The sequence below is a fragment of the Simochromis diagramma genome, unplaced genomic scaffold (assembly GCF_900408965.1).
Source record: "Simochromis diagramma unplaced genomic scaffold, fSimDia1.1 OVJJ01000131.1, whole genome shotgun sequence".
NCBI lineage: Eukaryota > Metazoa > Chordata > Actinopteri > Cichliformes > Cichlidae > Simochromis > Simochromis diagramma.
In genome coordinates this window covers 2,448,314-2,471,286 of record NW_024387200.1, presented here as the reverse complement: position 1 = coordinate 2,471,286, position 22,973 = coordinate 2,448,314, and the positions used below count along the sequence as shown (strand labels likewise).

Here is a 22,973-nt window from a genome sequence, read left to right as displayed (position 1 = left end):
TTTGGATTTAAAGTGCCATTCAAATGATCCATCTGTCTCCTTTAAAAGAAACACAACAGCATTACATTTTTATATGATTTTGATGGTTTTACACAGTGAATTATTTAGACTATTAATTATCCAGTAAAATCTTCTTTATAAAAACTGAGGTGACTTGAGAGACTCAATTGTACTTTTGCATTCAAAGGATACTAATAATAAATTCTAATAATATTGAATAATTTTGTTTAAAATCAACAAATTTTTTGTCAAACCCTTTAGAGTGTTTAATTTCAGTTTTCCCTCTCACGTAGATCTCGTGTAAATATTTTCAAGTGAGTGAGTCAAGTTTGTTTCACACGTAGCATGAATCTCAGATGAGTGACGAACTGACTCTGCTGCATTTAAAAAAAAAAAAGAAAAAGTTCTGAGCGAGTCGCTTCTGACCGAGTAGTCAAGGTCGCATCGTTGCTTATAGCATACGTGCCTATCATTTTTTGTGTTTTCGGAAACAAGAAAAACTATGTCTACAGAGAATTGTTTTTTCTTGTTTTCCGAACACAAAAAATGATTAGGCACTAGGGAAAACACCTGTTAAAAAACCTACAAAATACTCATAAAAACATGCAAAGAATATTTGTTCAAACACATTTACTGTATTACATTTATTTATTTTTACATACTGTATAAACAAATCAATCAAAATAAATTTACAAAAAATATAGAATCTTAAAAAAAAAAAAAAAAAAAAAAAAAAAAAAAAAAAAAAAATAGAAAGGAAGGACAAAAAGGTTTCTGCCACCGATTCTGTTCACATTCTCTTCAGGAGTAAATTTACCTAAAACTAAACATTGCTCTAAAAAAAAAAATCCCCAATACCTAAAATTCTACAAGTTGCATTGACTCTTCCGTCTGTACGGTATCCTCCTGCTGCTGTGGACTTGTGTCAGCAGTTTCTGCATCCTCGTGATCACCTGAATAAAAGAGGGACATTTTTATATTACAAAATATTTTTACACTGAAATTAGAAAACTTATAAATTGCTGTGATGAAGTCCTACTCGATGGGATTCGATGTATCTGCACAAGTGTTGTGTGATGTCCGTTGGTTATTGGAGGCAGCCGGGGAACTGCATCTTGGAAGACTTGTTCGTCATCCGACTCCACCAGACTCAGAACGTCTCCACTGTCGTCATCCGCTTGCCTGCAGAGGTGAGAATAGTATGACACGGGCGCACACGTGCAGCCAGATCTTTAAAACTGATCTTCGCCAAGTATTTGTTAGACAGTTTTGTTCAGTCCACATTCCAGAGATGGCTTTGACCAAAACCAAAGTCACCATTTTGGAATTTTTGGCCACTAAAAGTCCTTTGGAGAAATGTGTTTAATGTGAATGATCATCATAAAGACCACAAGCTAAAATTCTTCAGTTTAGCAAATTAAGTTTTATATGTGCTAGTCCTCCAACTAAACAACTGTGACAATTTAGCTGAAAAACTTGTTTTACGCAGTTCTGCCATGTAAGGTGAAGAGTTTTAAAGAAGCATTTTGTTTTTAAACAAGATTGAAAGTGTGCTCCGCTTCTGGCGCCTCAATCACAAAACTGGAGTTTGATCCCCTCTGTGCAAGCTAAAATGTGTGGGCAGACATCAGTGACAGCAAAAATCAGTTAGAAGCTCTATGAAATGGAGCAGCTGCAGTAGAGGTGAGTTGCAAAGCAGCTTGTAAAAGCAGCAGCAAGTGTGTGCAGGCTGAGCATGGTATCAAGATATCGTCTACTGCTCAGAGGTGGAATTACTCTTAAGGGTGCTGAAGATGTATAGATGGTAGGATTTACTTTTTGTCCTTTCTCTGAGATCCTTCCATATTTGTAAAAGCACAGATGCTCATAATTTTAGATTCCTTGTAATCTAACTTAAAAAGAAAATAATGGTAAGATTTTTAATAGATACATCCATGGTATCAACTTCAAAATCCTACATTGCCTCGTGCTCGAGTTATTACAATTACAAGATTGACCTCTGACCTTGACCTGAGAATGAGGTCACTGAGATTGGAACTTGTCTGAAACTTTTAGTAGATACACCTATGGTATGAACTCGATACTCCTATTTCGCGTCGTTCTCGAGTTATCACATTCATAAAGTTGGGTGTACAAATGACCTGCCCACCTTCCCATCAGGCAGTGTGACCACAACATCCCAACTGCCTTTTACAACCGAGGGGTAAAAAGAACTCCTAGAAAATAATGGTACTACTTGATGATTGGCTTGCTTTTAAATGGAAAAAAACAATGCATTTCAAATGCAACACAGATGTGCATAAAGTACTTTAACTCAATCTATATGGACTGTGCAACTAAAGTAAGCATTTAGTATATATGACAAAAGCAAATATGAAATACTCACCCAAAGCCACCTATTGACACAAAAACACAAACACAAAGAATGGCATCAGTATTAGTAGATTTTCATGTTTAATACAGTTCCTATGAATTTAAAATGTAGATACAGCATGTGGATTGTTATGGATCAGAGGCTGACGCTATTATTGATGCAAAATTTATTTATGAAAAGAAAAAAAAATTACCCAGGCAAATCCGGTCTCTGCTGTTGTAGACAATTTTGGCTATGATGACAGCTGACCCCATAATCAGTGCTGCTATAAATATGCCGATGACCGCTCCTGTGTATGCGGAAGAGGCTGCTGAAACCAAAAAAGGCAACAGGAGAAGCTTATGAAGTACAAAAAAGGGTGGAGCAGCAGGTTTATCTGGATTCCAGAGGCGGAGTCAACACCTGTAGTGACTAGCATGCTGTTTACACTTCTGCTTAATGTCTATTCGTTATCTCACGCAGACATTGAAAAAAAAAATGCAAAGACATGCAAATGATCTATTCTGTAAAACTACTAATGCCAGGATATTCCTCTTATTCAAAACTCAACTCTTCACAGTGAGCTCCACTTCCAGCTCGCGTAGTCCGAGCGGGTTCTCACTGTGGCAGAAATAGAAGCCATCGTCCTCCTTAGTGACGTTTACTATGGTCAGCTTGAAGACCGGGCCTTCCAAAGACAGGATGTATTTTGATCCAGATTCAATGTAGTCCAGTTGTAATCCCTTTCTCCATGTGGTAATTGCAGGGGGCTTGGACGTGGTCTCAGTGCATGTGAGTGTTACGGTGCTTGCCTCCAGAGCAGAGACCATTGGTTCGCCTTCAGGGAAGGGAAGCTCTGACAGAGTGAGAGAGGAGGGAAAAAATAAAAAAAATAAAAAAATCAGATACTTTATCATTTCAGTCAGATATTTTTAAAAAAAGTCAAATGTATTTACATTTACAAAACTTGATTTATGTGGGATATAAAGCATATGAGGAATCTTACTTGAAAAGTATTTGCCCTACTCCCAAATTCCTATTTTTTGCACATTTGTCACACTTAAATGTTTCAGATCATCAAACAAGTTTTGATATTAGACAAAGATAACAACTGCACTTTACTTGGGTTAAATAATTTCCAAGCCGACCTGGCCTATGTGGAAAAAGTAATCGCTCCCCAAACCTAACTGTTTCTACTACCCTTGGATGCAAGAACTGTAACTGATTGCATTGCTGTGGAGGAATTCTAGCCCACTCTCCTTTCCAGAATAGTTTTAATTGAGCCACATCGAGCACGAACGGCCTTTTTAAGGTCTTGCCAAAGCATCTCAATCTGATTCAAGTCTAAAAACCTTCATTTTGCCTTTACTGAACCATTCAGAGATGGACTTGCTGGTGTGTTTCAGATCATTTTCCTGCTGCATAATCAGAGTACGCTTGAACTTCAGTGTACGACCCAAGGCTGGACATTCTTCTTCACAATTTTCTGGTAGCAGAATTCATGCTTCCATTAATTACACCAAGTTGTCTAGCCACTGAAGCACCATCGCACTACCATCAATATGTTTGTCTGCAGGTACGATGTCCTTTATATGAATGCAAGATGTAATGGGACACAAGCCTTGCAGAAAGTTAAACTTTTGTCTCATCAGTCCACAGAATATTTCTTTCTCTTTCTTATTGTTGAATCATGAACACCTCTGCTGAACCTAAGTGAGGCGAGTAAGGCTTGTAGTTCTTTAGATGTTGTTCTGTGTTATTTTGTAACTTCCCGTTGAGTCATCAGTGTGTTCTTTGAGTAATTTTGGTATGCCAACCACTCCTGGGAAAGGTTCACCACTCTTCCAAGTTTTCTCCATTTGCACTTAATAGCTGCAACTGTGGTTCACCGAACTCCCAAAGCCTTAGAAATAGCCCTTTAACCCTTTCCAGACTTTCAATAACTTTGTTTTTCATCTGTTCTTGAGTTTCTTTGGATCATGACATGATGTGTTGCTCTTTAAGATCTTTTAGTCTACTTCACTATGTCAGACAAGCTCTGTTTGGTGATTTAGGTTTGGCAGTAATGAGGAATGGTTGTGTAATGAAATTGAACTCAGCTTTCCCTCCAAAAAAATGTGGTTAATCAAAGTTAATTTGTGATTTAACAACTTTTTCACAATAGCCAGGTAGTTTGGATAGGTTTTTAGCTTCATCCTTGAGTTATCACATTCACAAACTTGGGTGTCCACATCACCCAAGTTTTAAGGCCGAGGAGTGAAAGCTGCACTTTGTATTTACCTGGGTTTCTGATCTGAAACATGTAAGTGTGATAAATATGCAAAAAAAAGAAGAATAACAATCAAGACGGGACAAATATTTCTGAGCAGAAAACGCCAAGTTGTGGCCAGGAAACATTTCAGCACAACATTAACACTGTAAATGAAAATGAAGACCAAAAACCAGGCCTGACCACACTTAAAAACAATTTCAAAACTAGCATTTTGTGGTTTACTGAGGTTTGAGCCAAGATCGATAAATAAACACTGGAAATAAGCCGTCTTCTTGCAGAAACCTTACATATACTGTACAGACATGAAAGCTGTTGATCTTCTCGTCTTCTTATCCAACTCTTACCAAGAGAGCAAAAGAGCTTATGATCATACTGATCATATGTTTTCAGTAAAAACAAAAATGCTGCTTTAAAAAAAAAAAAAAAAGAAATTAACACAATATGTTTGGGGTTTTTTGGTCTGTTATTAAGACCAAACAGTCCCTTTCTATGAGTCATGCTGGCTGATGAGAACAAAAATATACCAAAATAGCTTGCTACATGGCTAAGCTCAGAAGTGGAATTTTATAGCTTCTTCTTCCCCTCTGGTGACAGTTTTGGTACTGCAATAATATCACTGTGTTGTTTTCATGCAAAAGCTGAAGGTTTGTTTGTATTTTGGATGAATTCCAACTTCAAAATAAATGTGTTTTCAGTATTTTGACACTTTTCCCACACCTTTTCTTGTTTTTAAATGTTAGTTTTTTACATTTTAAAAAACACTAATATCCGCTATTTGATATATCAACCAATCACTGCAGCTCTAAACCTGACACTGTTCATACTTTTTCATGACCTCCAAACTGGTTGGACTATTGCTTTGTTTGTTCAGTAAATATCAATTGCAATTTGTAAATAAATAAGAATATTTTGGAATTTTACTCATTTTGTTTGACAAAATGTCATTTTTGTTCAGTGTTTCTGATTCACAGAAGAAGGCTGATCAGAGAACAGCAACTCACATCCTGTTGCATCAACTCATTGTTTGAATAAGGCATTCATGTGATGATAACCTTTACACAACTGGGTGACTCACTAACTGCCCACATGCCCTGCGTTGTGTTCTCATGAGCACACTGCTAAGTGTTATTCTTGTCAGGGCTGGAAAGCTTAATCGAATAAATATTATGGTACTTCATATGAATATTAAAAACAATACCCAATAATTAGGATTAGTCCTAATCAAGTTACTTTTACATTTATGACGAGTATGGCAATGTTAGCCATATTTCTGGAGTAATGCTAAACATAATCAGTTTTCCTGGGTTGTGACTCTCTCACATTGTGACCAGAAATTTTTGACCTGTTGGCTTCAAGGGAGGGCGCCATCATTCTCTAAGTCAAATAAGCATTGCTCACATAGTTCCTACTCCTGCAGCACATATTTTTCCTCACATACGTCACATGATATCTGATCATGCGGATGGTTTCAGTTTACTGTGACATTTTTACAGAAACTCTGTCCCTGAAGGAAAAACTGTATGTTAGACAAAAGTGACATTGTGTGTGATATCTTCTAAGACTTTTTTCACACGCTCTTATTTTGAAAATATTATTAAATTATAGGTAATGTTCCTGTTAAGAACCATGTAATTTTATAGGGCTGTACCATATAGCTGTTTCATCAGATTTAATTGGATTTTTAAACTGAAAGATCATCTGACAAAATACCCACAATGCATTTTACAATTTTAAAAAACTTGAGACAAAATAATCTGGGTGTAGACCTGCACTAATTTGTTTTTTGTTTTTAATTTGAGGAGTCTGTGGTGGCCAGTGCCATCCACTGGTGTGCTGGTGCAGCAGAGGGTGGTGTACACCAACAGGCTCACACTGATCTGGAAGGCTGGTGACGTTGTGGGTGTGGAGCTTCACTCTGTGAAGTCAGTGTGAGAAAGGAGGATGGTGTTCAAGTTATGGACGAATCCTATGACTAATCAGTGATTACAGACCGATGCCGGAATTATTTTCACTCGTCATCATCTAGTAAATGTTGCACGTGATATTGTTTAACTTTTATTTTGCTTTGAGTGTATATTTTTTAAATACTACAGTGTTTATTTATTTTTATTTGTACTTCATGCACTATTCTTTTTCATAGTTTGTTCTTCGTCCAAAGGGAGAGAGTATGTAATTGATTCTATTTGTTTGTTTGTTTGTTAGCATTATAGTGTCCACAGTTTTCAAGCTATCATGTTGAAATTTTGTGTGATAGTAGATACCAGTAACAGCTTGAGCTGATTTGATTTTGGTGTCAATTGAGTCAAGGTCACACTTTTTGCGCTCTCTGAGTGGCCTTTTTTTTTTTTTTATTGTCACAAAGTAACTTCCTCGCTGAGAATAATAAACTATTGTGATTCTGAGTAATCAAATATACTACCTGCACAGAAGCTCAACCATGACATAAATGTGATGTCAGAACTATAAACAGCGATTGACAGCAGCGAGTGTCACTGTGGCTTCTTAAGTCAAAAGTACATTAAAGATTCAGCAGTTGCACATCTCAGGATCGTTAAGAGGCTCATTTCCCTACAACAAGCTTACCGAGGGTAAACGAACACGACTTCTCTTTTTCTGGGCCGAGGTGCTGGGGCTGGGCTGTGCAGTTCACGGTCTGCCCGTCTGACAGCGTGGAGCGGCTCATCGTAACATTGAGGCTGTCCGCCACCTGGAATGGTCCCATATCCCAACGTAGGTTTGGGGTGGGATAAACTTCCAACCAAGTGCAGGTGAACTGGACTAGAGAGATGTTCTGTGTCAGTGTCCATTTACACTCAGGGTGTCTGTCTGAGACATCTAATTAGGAGAAAAAGAAATAAAAATAAAAGCATCAGTAATGAGCAGTAGGAATGCACTCCTGTATGTTCAGGAAAGGATATTCAGATCATTTCAGTTCCATTTTATTTATGTGGAGCCAAATCACAATAACAGTCACCTCAAGCTGCTTAAAGCAAAACTCAAATTAAGAGCAAATTTTAATTGAGATTTTTCTGTTAGACCTTTACCTTTAAGTGTTTTTTAATGTTTTATTTACTAAAAATATTTTGTTACATATAACAATATTACATACGTCGCTTAAGAATTCCCTCGCATTGGGTTTGCCTTGTTTTCCTTAACAAAAGCTGCACTTGAGCTTCATGAATGTGTTAACCCACAATGTGTTATCAAAGTCCAAAGACATCCAAAGATGTCGGGAATGTTATGCCAGGAATGCTTGGCTTAATCAGGCCTCAAGATCCCCCATAAAGGGTTAATCACAGGTCACTGCGTGGTACGTCTATGCCAGTTAGTGTTCTTTGATGTTCAAATCGTTTTTGGAAAAGCTTTGAGGTGTTAGCACGAAGTGTTAGCTTGTTTCTGCTCTGAAAAGCTGCTTTAGAGACTACAAGCTATCAAGTTCTGCACTTCTATCATTCAGTTAACACGTTTTTAATGTATCGATCATTCGATCATGGGCTCACTTTTGGTCTGCCTGATCCTGTTACGAATTCTGTAAAGTGTTTAGAGTGCCATTGCACATTCAATCTATCCATGATTTTGTACTAAGACAGCTTAACTTTTCTTAGAATAACAATTTCACTTTTGATACTTCACTCTTATGTCTGGGGTTGATCTAGGGTCAACCGAAACAACAGACAGTGCGCGAGATAGGGAATAGAGAGAGTAGGCAGGGTGGAGTGGGTAAAAACGAGTGTCGGGAGGGGGGGGGGGGGGGAAATCTGATAGAAGGAGTGAAAGGGAAGATTTACAAGATAATAGTAAGACCCGATGAGATGTATGGTATGGAGATAGTGGCTCTAACAAAAAGACTGGACGTCGAGCTGGAGTTGGCAGAGTTGTTGAGAGTGACCAGGAGGAACAGGATTAGAAAGGAGTACATCAGACAGCCCAGGTTGAGCAGTTTGGAGACAGCATTAGAGAGGCAAGGCTGAGACAGTTTAGATATCTGCCAAAGAATGAGAACAGATATACTGGATAAAGGATGTTTAAGATGGAGTTGCCAGACAGGAGGATAAGAGGAAGAAAACAGAGGAGATTCATGCAAGTAGTGAAGGAGGACATGCAGAGGGTTGGTGTGACAGAGGAGAATGATAGAGATGGGATAAGATTGGAAGTAGATGCCTAAAGGGAGCAGCTGAATAAAGAAGAAACCCATCTCTGATGCCATATTTTCCACTAATTACTAAATGTTCTGGTGAAACTTAAAGCATCTGAGTGGCCGTTCCTCCCTGAGCCTGCTTCTGCTGGAGGTTTCTTCCTGTCACAAGGGAGTTTTTCCTTCCCACTGTGACCAAAGTGCTTGCTCATAGGTGGTCACATGATTGTTGGGGGTTTCTCTGTATTTTTGTAGGGACATTACCTTACAATATAAAGCACCTTGAGGCAACTTTTGTTGTTATTTGACACTATAAGTAGGAAGAAGAGGGAAAGCTGTTTGAGTTTAGTTATCCTGTGTAACCTTGATATAAAGCAGAGTAAGTAATCATTTATTATGATTTCATTAATGAAAATTTCTTCTTTCAAACACAGCATAAAAAAACCTGTAAACATTTGCATACTGTCGAGCAAAGACTGAAATAATTTGCTTAAATGGATGTATATTAGTTAACCTCTGTCTGTGCTGTCAACACATTTACATAACAATTGTGCTCAAACAAATTTTAAGAAAACACTGGAACTGTAAAACAAAGTGTTACCTGACATATAAAACAAGCCTATTATTTCCAAACATTCAGTAAAAATGGATTTGATTTTTCCGTGTTGAAAAGCGAGCTACAGGAAGTCAGCGAAAACAGGGAACAAGCTGCGTGCAAACATTTCAGGAAGTCAATTCAATGTATTGTTATCGCAGTGACTCAATAAACCGCCACAGCCTCCTTACCCTGCACATAATATAGTATTTTTTTTTTCCTCGTAACAGAAGCCACATAGATAAAATCATTCCACAGTTACGCCACGATTAATCATGACATTCACAGTGTTTGAGTGTAATATTTTCAGTGAGGCCTGGATAGCATGTTTTGACCTTTCCTGGCATTCATTTTCCCTCATCTCAGATGCTGGTGGGTACTGACTCAGCTTTTTTTCAGCCCATCAAAACATCTCTCAGTATGCATTTTTTGTTCCCTCCACAGCCTTGCTTGCCCTCTATCATATTCTCTCTTGTAGTACAGCAAGAGGTTAAGAGGGAAAAAGTAGTCCCCACGCCACTCTGAACTGGACTGGATTATCTTTTAATGCTTAGCTAGCAGTTTTACTAATAAAACTGTGAACAACTAAATATTTTATTCAGCTTTTCTGTCCAGGAATGTCTCCGTGCAAACATTTCAACATGTCTACAGTTTTGTAGCTTACTGACTAACATTCATTATAAACCTAAAACACTGTACTAAGTTTCTTTTTGTGGATTTGACCTCAAGTTGTACTTGAAGAGCCATTTAGTTTTTTTTATTCCCACTGAGTGAATTATAAACAAAAATGTATCTAAAACACACATTAAAAATTTAAATTATGAAATGTTTTCTGCTTTTAAGCAATATAACCCATTAATGTATAAGAAAACAGGTTTTGGTGAAGCTTACAGCACCCAGGAGTGTTTCAGCTCCACTCTCTGGCTAAATTGTCACATGCAATCTTTAAGATTTTCCTTTTGTTTCCTCTGCTAAATAATGTCACCACTTTATAGGTAGGCATGCTAAAGTGAAGGATGTGGTTTTTAAATGAAAGGGGAGAATGCATAAACAGTGGGTGTGTTTATATGAAAATTATCACATTAATATCAGCACTAAAACTCAGGCCTGCATGTCAACAAACTTAAAGTTATACAGTATTCAGCCCTGCTGCAGTCTTTGCCATTAAACCAAAGCTCAGTCTTTGATTCAAACATACATAAACATGCATAAAATCCCACTTTACACTGTCAAGCTTACAGTCACAGCAGATTATCCTGTTTGTGATACTTACAGTACACTAGCAGCTCCGTGCGACTGATTACTGTCACATTTGAAACAGGGTTGTGGGCCCTGCAGCTGTAAACTCCTTGAGCGCTGGGCTGAATGTTTTGTATGGTGAATTCCAGGGACGATCCAGAGCCTGAAACCAGCGAGTCGTTGCTTGACGAGTCACCGCTGAAGGCCCAGGTCAGGTGCTGAGATGGGTAGGAGGAGCCGGAGCACTTTAAAGTAACGGATGAACCCCGATCTGTGTAAAGGGTCCCATTGGACAGTGCAGTGGCAGGACTGATGGATGTAGACACATTTTCTGGTCCATCTGAGAGAAATGCATACAGTGCATTAAAACTTAGTATAACCTCACTCAGAGTAACTTCTGAATTTATGAGATCAGTAAATACTGTAAGCAACTTTAAAGATATGTTTGTAGAGAAAAATATAACAAGTGTCATTATGAACCAATAAAAGCAGGAAAAACACATTCAGTGGATCTGTCTGTCTTATTATACAGTGTGTTCTGAGGTTGTCTTTGGCATATAAAACAAAAATACTCAAGCTAATTTCAGATTTTGATCCGAGTCATTCTGCAGCACATTTACTTTGATGTTTCAGTTTAATGTCCCGCTGTAGAAAGGTGCAGACACCTTGAAATTATCCTGCAAGATTCCTTGATAAACACATTTTGCCCGCCAAAACTATTCAGGAGAGAAGCAGCAAAAACAACAACCAATCACACTTCACCTTTTGGATGATGTTTTCATGCTGGTGCCCAAGACACACAAAGTGGATGTTATTTCTGAATAATTGAGCTTCACTTTGTTCACAAAACATTTTCCCGGCAGAAGAGTGGAGTGTCAAGGTTCTCTTTAGCAAACTTGTCCTGCAGTGGTTTCATTTGGTATTAGAAAGAAAACCTACCCTTATTTTCAATTTTAGCCTAGAGCAGTACCGTTTAAATATGGATTTTAGGTTTGCAATAAATTATGAAAACCAGAAAATCAAGATAAAACAATGACTGTTACAGTCTGTTTCACAGAGAATCTCTTGTACTTTGTGTTACACCTCCACCACACCCCTTGTCTTTAACATTTGTACACACCCATTCCTTAAAGTCCAAACTTACTCCTCATAAGGCTGTGAAAGGAGTGTTTTCTCAGACAGATATGGAAAACCAAACAACTCAACAAGTAATCATATTAAATAAACTACATTTGCCAAACTCAGCATGATGACGATTCTCTTCCATAATCAAGTAGCCTGATGTCCAACCATGATTCTATCTAGTAAGCTTCAGAGCACAGATGTTAACTGGCTCCCATTACTACTTAACACTTCAGCTGTTACTCTCTTTTCTGAATGATATCACACTCTTGAAATTTCTAATATATCGACGCGTGATCACAGAACCATCAAATGTTTTGTTGCCAATAGCCAACAGTGTCAAAAGAAACCTGAGAAAAACTAATTGCTAATTAACTGCGAATCAAACGCTGACCTGCCAGAAACCAATCATCCACCACTGCTGTCCATAACAGCAACCAGTGTTGGTCAAGTTACTTGAAAAAAGTAATCAGTAACTAATTACTGATTACTTCCCGAAAAAAGTAATCCTGTTACTTTACTGATTACTTATTTTCAGAAGTAATTAGTTACTTAGTTACTTTTTTAAAACATGATTTATCCCCTAAATAGGTAATAAAGCGATAGATCTTTCAGCCCAATTCTACTTTTTCTGCATAATCCATCATATAAAATGTAATCAAATGAAAAAGTCTCTTTTTAAAACTTTTATTAGTTTTAATCTTTTAACTTCTGTGTTTTACGTGCATCTATTTGAAAGGTGAGTGTAAACACAAAAAACTATTTTATTTTATATGCTGGAATATGCAGAAAATAGGTTTAAATGTTAAACAAATTTCTTCCAGTCAGAGAATGTTGCATATAATTTAATATTTGCCTCATGCGTGCAGTTAAAAGATTAAAGCTAATAAAACTAGTTTCAAAAAGAGACTTTTTCATTTGATTACATTTTATATGATGGATTATGCAGAAAAAATAGAATTGGGCTGAAAGATCTATCGCTTTATTACCTACTCAGGTTGTAAATCTTTTTTTTTTAAAAGTAACTAAGTAACTAATTACTTTTGAAAATACTTTTTGGGGAAGTAATCAGTAATTAGTTACTGATTGCTTTTTTCAAGTAACTTGACCAACACTGGTCATGAGACACTCTCGCAAAAAAAAAAAAAAAAGAAAATCACGGTTTTAGTAACGGAGTAACGCAGCGTGCTTACGGGAAAGTAACAGTAATCTAATTACCTTTTTTTGTAATAGTAATCCCTTACTTTACTCGTTACTCAAAAATGTAATCGGATTATAGTAACGCATTACTTGTAACTGCCCATCTCTGACTGCAACCTACATATACCCAGAAGTACAAGGTATTCAGTGTATTCAGGACCAAGAAATATCTCAAGACAGATTTTTGAGCTTTTTGTGGACCAATGAGATGGTGTGTGACTCTTGATGGACTAGATGAGCGAGCCACAGCTGGACCAGTAACAGCTCCACTTTGAATCAGGCACCAGGAACCTGCAGGTAGGGTACTGGTGTGGGCTGATGTTTTAAAGGCGAGCTAGTTGGATCTTTTTTCTTTTTTTTTTGGATGAAAATGGACTTGAAATGAGCACCCACGCCTACTGAAAGTTTTCAGAATCTTTCTTCAAGCAGCGATAGAGGAAAAAGTCTGCACTTTTCAAGAATGTCGTGGGCGACCGTGGCTCAGGGGGGTTGGGAAGCGTATCTGTAACCGGAAGGTCGCCGGTTCGATCCCCGGGCTCTCTGTCCTGTTCGTTGTGTCCTTGGGCAAGACACTTTACCCTACCGCCTACTGGTGTTGGCCAGAGGGGCCGATGGCGCAATATGGCAGCCTCGCTTCTGTCAGTCTGCCCCAGGGCAGCTGTGGCTACAACTGTAGCTGCCTCCACCAGTGTGTGAATGCGAGAGTGAATGAATAGTGGCATTGTAAAGCACTTTGGGTGCCTTGAAAAGCGCTATATAAATCCAATCCATCATTATTATTATTATTATTATTAAGAAGACTGATCAGGTATTGCAGTACTCCACTGAGTGGTTAGCTGATAAAGACCTTAAAGATCAAAGAACAATGACCATAGCCGCCTTCTCAAAGTGTAGCTATAAGCGCTTTACAAATAGACCCATCCATCTTCTTAACCTCAAATTCAGGGTCACAGGGCCGTGGGAAACAGTCTCATTTGTCGCTGTCCATAAGGCCAGGTACACCCCTGACACGTCAGCAGTACATGACAGGGCAAACACATGAAGACACACTTACATTCATGTTCACTTACATTCACACCTATGGCTAATTTAGACACACTAAGTAAACAGTATGTATGTCTTTGGACTGTGGAAGGAAGCTAGAATATTCTGAGAGAAGCATGCAGCAAAGTGAAGGCCTGGCAAACTCCACATAGCACATTTAGACCCATCTACAAAAGTCAGCCGCTGTCGAGAACTGGCCCACATGTTATGTAGATGAACCAGTTTGCATTTGCTAGAAATGTTCCAAGAATTCAGGCAAGCAACACCTACATTACCTCACCGTGAAGAGCTCATTGTTCAAAATGTGCGCATACACTTACTTGTTACTTGAAGCAGCACACGTGCCAGGAAGGAGCTGTTGTCAGATAGTGTGGAGTTGCACAGGTAAATCCCCTCATCTCCAGGCATCGTCGCGCTGATGTTCAAACTCCCATCAGGGTTCACGATGAGGCGCCGAGTGGGATCTCCGCTTGTAACGATTTCCCGTCCATTTTTGGTCCATGTCGTTACCACGGGTGTTACTTTACCTGCTGAGTAACACGGAAGTACAACGATGTCACCCGGTGAAGCTGACAGGGCCGTTTCGCTTGAGACATTACCCGAAACTTCCGCTGTAACGAGATCAGCTGAAAGGAAAAGAAAAAAAAAAGAAGATTGAAGCGGGGTTTTTACACTCACCTGTGTTTTCCGAGTCGATCCGAACTCACCTGTTGCGGAAATATACAACTGCAGAAGCGCTAACGTTGCTACTACCTTCATGATAACTTTCCTACATTGCCTTCAGAAATGAGTGAACAGTTGCGACTTCTAGGTCAAACCTGTCTGACTAGTCCACCTGCGGGAGCACCTCGGTGACACGCAGCAACACACCGGGCACCGGGCTGCCCATTATACACCACAGCACACGGAACCCAGTGTCGGCAGATGGCAGCGGTCTGACATGATCCGACTTCTGTCCTTCTCTTAGGCTTCACCAAGATTTGGTAGAGGTGCTCTGTTTACATGAGCATGCCAAGCCGGAAACTTTACCAGGACAGAAACCACACCCTGAGCTCACCTTCTTAAAGGTGCAGTAACACCACAGCCATTTGTTTTACTTTTCTTTTTTCTTATCGCAGGTAATAAATTAGCTCCTTTTCTTGCCTTTTTTAAAGGTAGTAAAAGAGATTGTAGTCAGAAAAGATGGGTGTCAGGCTGTTATTGTAACAAACGGACATTATAAATAGGGCTAAGATAATACTAAAAACATAGATATCACTGATAGATATCATAGATATCAGTTGTCAACCATTTATTTGGTTAAAATTCTGTATTTTTAGGAAACAATGTATCTATTTCTACTTCTTTCTCTTAAAAATTCAGTTTTCAGTTGTTTTTATAATCTTATTAGGTAATTACTATTTTAAAAATACATCTGTTTTCATGAAATGTTTTTCATAAGCCAAGCCTTTGCATTTATGATGGCCTTTGATTTCATTTCCATTCAGTTCCCCGAGTAACTCCACGAGCAACCAAAATGATGCCTCAAACTCCACAAATACACAACAAAGTATGCTTCTCTCTGCATGAATCATCTGAAGGGGGCGAGCTGCCAATGTTGTGCCTTTTTCCAATATTAATAATATTAATAATATAGGGCAGAGTTCATTCTCCTAATGACTTTATGGATAAGCAAAATTTGTTGGATTCGTGAAAACACTACACAGCCTTATTGTATATTGTAACTACTTTATGTGATTACAGTCCCAGATTTTTTATTCTAGGCAGATTGTGGTTCTCAGTAGGACTACTATCTGGTGCAGCTGTAATGTCACACAGACTAAAATAACAACCTAATTACAATCATGAGCTTGCATAAGGATACTAAAAAAAGTTTGGCCTGCAGGAATAGGAGTATTGCCTGTGAAGAAAGGGAGAGAGAGCTTTCACGGGAGTCTTACACCTCACAAATCAACACAGCCTAAGCTACAACCATACTCTAACCTAATTTAAAATTGTCTGGAGTCAGAAGGCTAAGCATTTAACATATGCTTACTCATTGTTTCAGTGTGTTTCATTTTCATTTTTTTCTTTTCATTTATTAAACTCATTTAATCTGAAATGCACTTTCCTACCCTTTACAAATACTAGGACTGGACTGTCAGACTGTGGTTAAAGTCAATGCATGCTCTGTTTTTTTGTCATTTTCTGTAGGCTGCTATAATTTTAAGGAGGGCTGACTGTAGGATGTGCTTATTCCTGAAAAGACAAAAAAACCAAAAAAAAACCCCCACAACAACAACAACAACAACAACATACCAAAAACAAAACATACCCTCCTACCACTACCCATAACTTTAATAATAATAATAATAATAATAATGATGATAATAATAATCATTTCTTTCTTTTGCTCAATTGCTCAAGTGTCTTGAGAAAACGTTAACGCCCATTGCTTAAAACAGTGTATAATGTCAACGTTTTAAAGATGGAAAAGTCTGGAAACATTAAGTTTGTTAATGGAGCACGTAAGGTGGAGAAGGGAGGAGCTCAGGACGGGTGATGTGATTGACGGAAACTTTAGCAAATCACAATCCACAAAAGAGTAACGGGGACTGCGCCCTCTGGCGGCGTTTCCTGTAGGTTTTTGTTTGTGCCCTTCAAATTGGAATCAGATTACTGGGAAAACCATGATTCATCATGAAGAGCCAAATATAGAAAATAATAATAATATGTTAATTCACGCCTCAAATAACGGCCATATGCTGGAGAAATGCCGGCATTGAGCACCATATATTTATCAATAGTATGTGCAAATGGGCAACATTTTTCATAATATTAAAGTACCAATGCCAGGAGCTAATAGAAAAGGATGATTGACAAAAGAGTACAGTAATTATAGTAATTATAGTTTTTGAAATTTTTGTTTGTTAAGGGTTATTTCAAATTTTTAAAAACGGAATATTTTTCTTTTTGAACTATTTAAGTGTTTTGTTTTGTTTTTTATTCTAACTCTTAAACACGCGGAGTCGTTCCATGTCGCACATCTTCTGCTGGTCCATGAATGCAGCACCGTTGGCAGTTCTCGTACATCTGCAAGTAGCGTTTCAGTTTGAATCGTCTGCAAAGCAAACGCCTCAAAATGCCTGTAGATTTGAGCCAGTGGACCGGGTCTCTTGCCCTGCAGGAGGTCGAGGAAAAGCCTGCAAAGCCCCTGACTGTAAAATACGGATCTGTGGAAATAGATGAGCTGGGGAAAGTGCTTACTCCAACACAGGTTTGTCAGCTAACCACTGTCTGTTAGCAAGTGTAGCTACTAGCGTCGCTTCTTGGTGATGCGTTTAAATGCTGTTTAAAGTACTGTACTGCATTTCTCTAAACTAACACTGCATTATAAATGATTACATGGGGTTGGTAAGATTAGTAAGTATTGTAACAGTCTACCACAAATTAATTGGGTTACATAATGCTCCCTGGTAGTATGCCCTTAGTCGATGGCTTTTAGCGCCCCCAAACGGCCTCAAACTCCGGCATAAAAGTGAAAGTTGACGCACTTTTGTCCGCGTGTTGCTGCAGGTGCAGAATCGACCCACCTGCATCGAATGGGAAGGATGTGACTCCAGTAAACTGTACACTTTGGCCTTGACCGACCCTGACGCTCCCAGCAGGAAGAACCCCAAATTCAGGTGAAAGGAGCATGTTAATGGAGCACAGACAGGACCTACTGGGAGGCCACTGAAATGGGCCTAGGCTTTTCATTTGTGCCGCTTACATTTGACTCTTGATCATGTTCAAAAACACAGTTTCATAGCTACATTTTTTTTGCACGAGGGTAATGACAGCTCGAACAGTTTCTGTACAGTTCAGATTTTCAATATCAAACTGATTATCTTTTCTTTCACTAAAGGGAGTGGCACCACTTTCTGGTAGTCAACATGAAAGGAAACGACGTGTCCTCTGGCTGCGTCAAGTCTGACTATGTGGGCTCTGGTCCTCCTAATGGCACAGGTAAGAATGAATGAATGAATGAATGAAGTTTTACTCTAATAAACCTTTGGACAGTGCTGGGAGAATCCAAGTTTCCCAGGTGGCAACTGCCACAAAAACGTCCATTAATATTCAATCTGACTCGCTCTTAAATTTTAGCAGAAGGCTCATGGCTGTGGTGCATGTGTGAAATTAGATTTCAAAACACCAATGATGCCCTGATGCACATGCACTGTGATAACAGAAATGACACAAATGGAAATTAATAAATAAGTAAACGGAACACATGAACAAGTGGAGTCTATAGGTAATTTGTAGAGCTCGTCTTGTATAAGCAAAATGTGTTTGGCACAATTTTGCATACAGATCACAATTCTTACTGGTAAAAGCTGCCAGGCAGGAGAGGGCTTTGGGCATAAAACAAAGTTAATGTTCTCTTGTGTGAAATGTGGGGAAAAGGTTTAGACTTGCAATTTTCTTTTCATGGTATCTGCTGCTCACGCTTTTTGGAGTTTAAAATAAACTAAGATTTTTTCTTTCTTAGTGTGTAATTCAACGTTTAAAATCCTGTGTGCTTGTCCGACTCAGGTCTCCATAGGTATGTGTGGCTGGTGTATGAGCAGTCAGGCACCCTGTCCTGCAGCGAGCCTGACCTCACCAACCGCTGCGGAGACAACCGCGGCAAATTCAAGATCCAGAGCTTCAGGGAGAAATACAGCCTGGGAGCACCAGTGGCAGGAACTTGCTACCAGGCTGAGTGGGATGACTATGTCCCTAAACTGTACGAGCAACTGTCTGGAAAATAAAAAAAACAAAAAGGACTCAACAGAATCACCCCAGCAGCATTAATAAAAACTATTATTTTCCCACTGTTGCCTAATCATGCTGTGAAAAAAATAAACAACTCCTTGGCATAAACCTGACCTGTACTCAGCTGCAATAAATCTGATGGACAAAAAATGGTTGTGTTCCTTGGAGAAATGTTTTCTGTGAGATCTAGAACACCTTGCTGTCTGTCAGTCAGCGAGATTATGCCAAAACTACCAGGACAAATTTCAGAGGAAGCTCTCAAATCTTTACAGCTGATTTAAGGGAGCCATTTTTTTTTTTTAGCTAAAGGGGCAGCAGAGGGCGCCACCAAGAAAAGGAATGAATTGATAAAATCATTCCTACTTCTAACCAAAAAAAAAAAAAAAGACCTTTAGATTTTGAAAATACAATATTGATATTTCTAAGCTGAAATAAAATATTTTGACCATGCCCACAAAATGCCTCTACTAATAATTTGGTTTGTGCCAGGAATGTAAGGCTTGGGTAAAGGATGCATTTCTGTTCGAACATTTTTTTTAAATGTAAATGCAATAAATCATTTTAGGAATTTTCCTTTGAGACCTAAAGTGTTCTATAAAAGTTTCATTTTGAGAGGTTAACTATATTTAGTAATTTATTTACAGCGAGGAGAAAGTGATTACCATGAATTTTGAAAAAAAAACAAAACAAAAAAAAAAGATCACCAGGCTTTTAGTGACCTTTGTCCATGTAAACAACTACAGTAGTAGTTCCCGCTGGACCATGCAGATGAAGCTTAAGGTAGAATATTAAAGTTGTAGACATGGTTGGTTTAATTCAGCCCAACTTGGTTTTTTAAGGCCTGAGATTTGAGTTCAAATCTTCAGTGCACTTCTCAGGTAAAACGCCAAACGTCCAGGTGGTTGCAAAATTAAACAATATGATTAAACTGAGTTTTTTCCACATCTAATCTTTTTTCCACAGGTTTTCACAGTAAATTCCCAGACTTTACCTTAGACATGTAAAACACCTTTTCAGTTTGTGTGATGAGCACTTTATTTACAAATATAATTAAAAGCTCTGACAGATTCATGCCTTTATTTTAACCTGGAAAAAAAAAATTAAAGTGCATGCAATAATAAAGCATCATACTGGTCTGGTTTATAAGAAACTACACAGCTCTAGAGTTGTGTAAAGCAAGAAGTGGGGGGAAAAATGAACTGAAAAATCCATTGATAGATACCTGGATTTGGAATACTATCTGAAGAGAGGGGGAGGGGGGAAAAAAGCGCTTTTAAAAATTATTTTTCTGATTTAAGTGACAGTTAAAATACAATACGAAAATAAGTAAAAGCTCTCCATAAATCCTTCTATACACAAAGTACAAGTCCCCCTGCCCTCCCCATGAAGCCCTTTGTGCTAGCTGGGAGTTCACATCTCACGTGTATTATATTTCACATTGGCTGCCAGTGCAGAGAAATCAGTACAATACACATGTTGAGTACCATGATTCACCCACCCTGCAGTAATCACATGAAGGAATCACATATACTATAAGTGTACCTGTATGCACATTGTGAGTTTTCCGTCAATGTATCAAATTATTTAAATTGGTCCTAAAAATGTCTGCGTGAATAAATACCAAAGAAGCAGCCCAGACGAACAGCTTCGGAAGGATCGGTTTGATTTTTCGCTTTGAGAGATTATTTTTTTGCGCTGCTCGAGACCAAAAAACAAAGTAACAAATATATTTATCGCCTCTGACAAAGCATGGTTTTGAAGCGATTTTTGCTCATCCTACGACCTTCAATTTTGTCTCCCTCCTTTTTCTCAATTTCCACTTTTAGTCACACCAAAAGTGTCATCATTGCACAAGAAACAAGAAACACTGTGACTATGTTATTCTTACAAAAACATGACAACCACAGGAAGTTATCCAGCATATTTTTTTGTCATCTTGTGACACCACAGAGGCAAGGAGGGGGAGGGAGTATAAGTTGGTTTGTCAGGGAAGGGTGGGGGGGGACACTCAAACCTGCCATCGACCCTGACTGACTGGCCCAGAGAACACACCAGAGCTGATCTCGAAGCAGTTTCTTTCTTTCTTTTTTTTCTCTTTTCATTTTTTAAAGTGTGTTTGAGGAAGGGCATCAGCAGCTGTGAACACCTGCACTGTCAGGTCAGGTCAAAGGAGAGGTGGGGTGTTCTGAGGCAGACGGTTGCCCCAGGGGGACTACATGAAGATGGCGGCGGCAGAAACAACGGCCCCTCATCTGTAGTCGTCCTTGGGAAAGTCCAAGGTGCCCAGGTTGTTGAAGCCCAGACGCATGCTTTCCATGTCAAAAGTGTCGATCTCCCGCTCCTGGCGTTCCAGCAGGTGTTTGATGCGGTCGGTTCGCTCCTTCTGAAGGGAAACCAGCTCCTCTTCAATCTGCAGGTGACATGGGAACAAGAAATATTCAAAGTTAAATGTAGTTTACTCATTTCTAAGATACATTTGTCTGTTCTTGATGATCATTTGGTTTTGATTTTCCCCTCCAGTTTAAATATTAAAAACTTTTTTGTAAGCCTGAAACAGATATAAAGCATCTTCAACACTGCACTTTAAAAAAAACAACAAAAAACAAAAACAAATACAACTTTGAATGTTCAGTGCTTTAGAAAATAATAGAGGGCAATGCGGGATGGCCGTGGCTGAGGAGGTAGATAGGGTCAACTACTAATCAGAAGGGTGATGGGTTCAATCCAACCCACATATCAGCAAGTGTCCTTGGGCAAAATGCTCGACTGATACTCCAAACAGCGTATCAGGTGCCCGATGCATTCATCAGTGTGAGAGTTGAAGCGATATATGACACATTGCATGGATGTGTGTGACTGAGGGGGTAATGCTTGTAGTAAAAATCTCTTTGAGTGCTTAATTTACCAACATATACAATTAAAATATAAATATAATAAACATACTCCAGTGATTATTTTCAGGCAAGGAAAAACCTAAACTGGGTGACACTATAAAACGTGACCTATGCACCTTAGTTATTCATTAAAAAAAAAATCAGTTTTTCTTTAAGTATAGTGTATTTGAGTTTTGTCATAGCTCGACTTGTAAAAGCAGAAATGGCGTGGAAGCATTAATGACATCAATAATGCCTGTTCGCAGAGCTGAGAATAGTTTTCTGGTGATGTAATGCAGGACCTCTGAGTAACTGGTGAAACCAGTTAATTTATGCAAGAAAAGCAGAGATTTGCAACAATATTTTTCAACATTATTCTTGGGTTATTTTTTATTGTTAGATTGTTCACTACTCGGTCACTGGGGCAGACCTTTTTGTTTTTAGTTGATATTTTTAATATGCATACCCAAGATTCTTTTTTTTAAGTCTAGACAGTGAGCATGAGGTACTTTGCTTCCTTGATCAAATGTGTCTTAAGTGCGAATGACAACTGCAGAGCTGTTCATGCTGGGCATTTTTTTTTATAAATATCCTCACAACATTACAATGAGTATAACTGCAGGCACACTTCATGAACTGCTTTCGTTACCTCAAAGGTGCAAGTCTGTCAAGTTGTACTCACCACAAACACAACTCAGCACACACGTCCACAGGTGAGGACAAAGCAGTGTGTGGCGCAATACGGCAATCTTGCCAACTACTGAGCATGCACAGAAAACTCCAGACTCTGACCATGAACCGAACCGGAGGACAATAGTGCTTCTAAAACCATGACATCATCCGTCTCGGAGTGCAGATCTGGATGCTGCCAGGAGATGGCAACAGACCACCACAGCCTGCACCGGCTACACTGGATGGCAGGCGGCATTTCGAAGGTCCCTTTCTTTGTTGTCGGAGTGCTGTCTACTAGACTGTATCGATGACGTAGGCCACTTTTGAAGGAGGCATACTCTCATCTTATTACATGTCATTGCTATACCATACAGGTTGTATAAAGGCTCACGTTAAAGACAGCAGATGTCTATCAGGAGTGTCTTGCATCACATTACGGGACAAAGACTGGTACAACTATCAAATGTTTGGAAAATTATAACAAAGGTGATAAAGCCCCATGACAGCTGCTGATATCACAGGTGAGAGCAGGTTGCACACGTTTTAGGCACTTTAGACTGAACGCATACAGCAACCTATCATGAACAAGCTTAATAATAAGCTACACCACATAAACTGTTAGCTGTTAAAAATAGAGGATGATGCTGTAATAAGGGCTCAATACTGTTGTCTAGAGATTTCACCATCATTAC

General features: G+C 38.8%; 3 protein-coding genes across 8 annotated transcripts in view; 1 reads left to right on the top strand and 2 right to left on the bottom strand.

The window, feature by feature from the left end:
- Positions 1–722: 722 nt before the first annotated feature.
- Positions 723–15,025, bottom strand: vsig10 (V-set and immunoglobulin domain containing 10). Of its 2 annotated transcripts, none has more exons than XM_040050640.1 (9): positions 14,668–15,025; positions 14,281–14,586; positions 10,629–10,934; positions 7,209–7,460; positions 2,925–3,209; positions 2,568–2,681; positions 2,387–2,396; positions 1,040–1,182; positions 723–953 (listed from the first exon to the last, which is right to left on the bottom strand). In XM_040050640.1, the coding sequence occupies exons 1-9, from the start codon at positions 14,717–14,719 to the stop codon at positions 859–861; spliced, it is 1,563 nt and encodes a 520-aa protein (XP_039906574.1). In that variant the 5' UTR covers positions 14,720–15,025; the 3' UTR covers positions 723–858. The 2 variants fall into 2 exon arrangements, with proteins under 2 accessions (XP_039906574.1, XP_039906573.1); XM_040050639.1 differs by having other exon boundaries at positions 727–953; positions 2,568–2,684; positions 14,668–15,023.
- A 1,970-nt stretch (positions 15,026–16,995) lies between these two features.
- Positions 16,996–18,881, top strand: pebp1 (phosphatidylethanolamine binding protein 1). Its single transcript, XM_040050649.1, has 4 exons — positions 16,996–17,216; positions 17,516–17,625; positions 17,847–17,947; positions 18,515–18,881. Exons 1-4 carry the CDS (start codon positions 17,082–17,084, stop codon positions 18,730–18,732), a joined length of 564 nt encoding a protein of 187 aa, XP_039906583.1. The 5' UTR covers positions 16,996–17,081; the 3' UTR covers positions 18,733–18,881.
- Positions 18,882–19,746: 865 nt separating this feature from the next.
- The window catches only part of taok3a (TAO kinase 3a), an 81,999-nt gene continuing 78,772 nt past the window's right edge, over positions 19,747–22,973 (bottom strand). For all 5 annotated transcript variants that reach the window (XM_040050636.1, XM_040050635.1, XM_040050634.1 and 2 more), the window contains one exon: positions 19,747–21,146. In XM_040050636.1, coding sequence (XP_039906570.1) covers positions 20,985–21,146 — 162 coding nt within the window. In that variant the 3' untranslated portion in view covers positions 19,747–20,984. The remainder of the gene's footprint in view (positions 21,147–22,973) is intronic.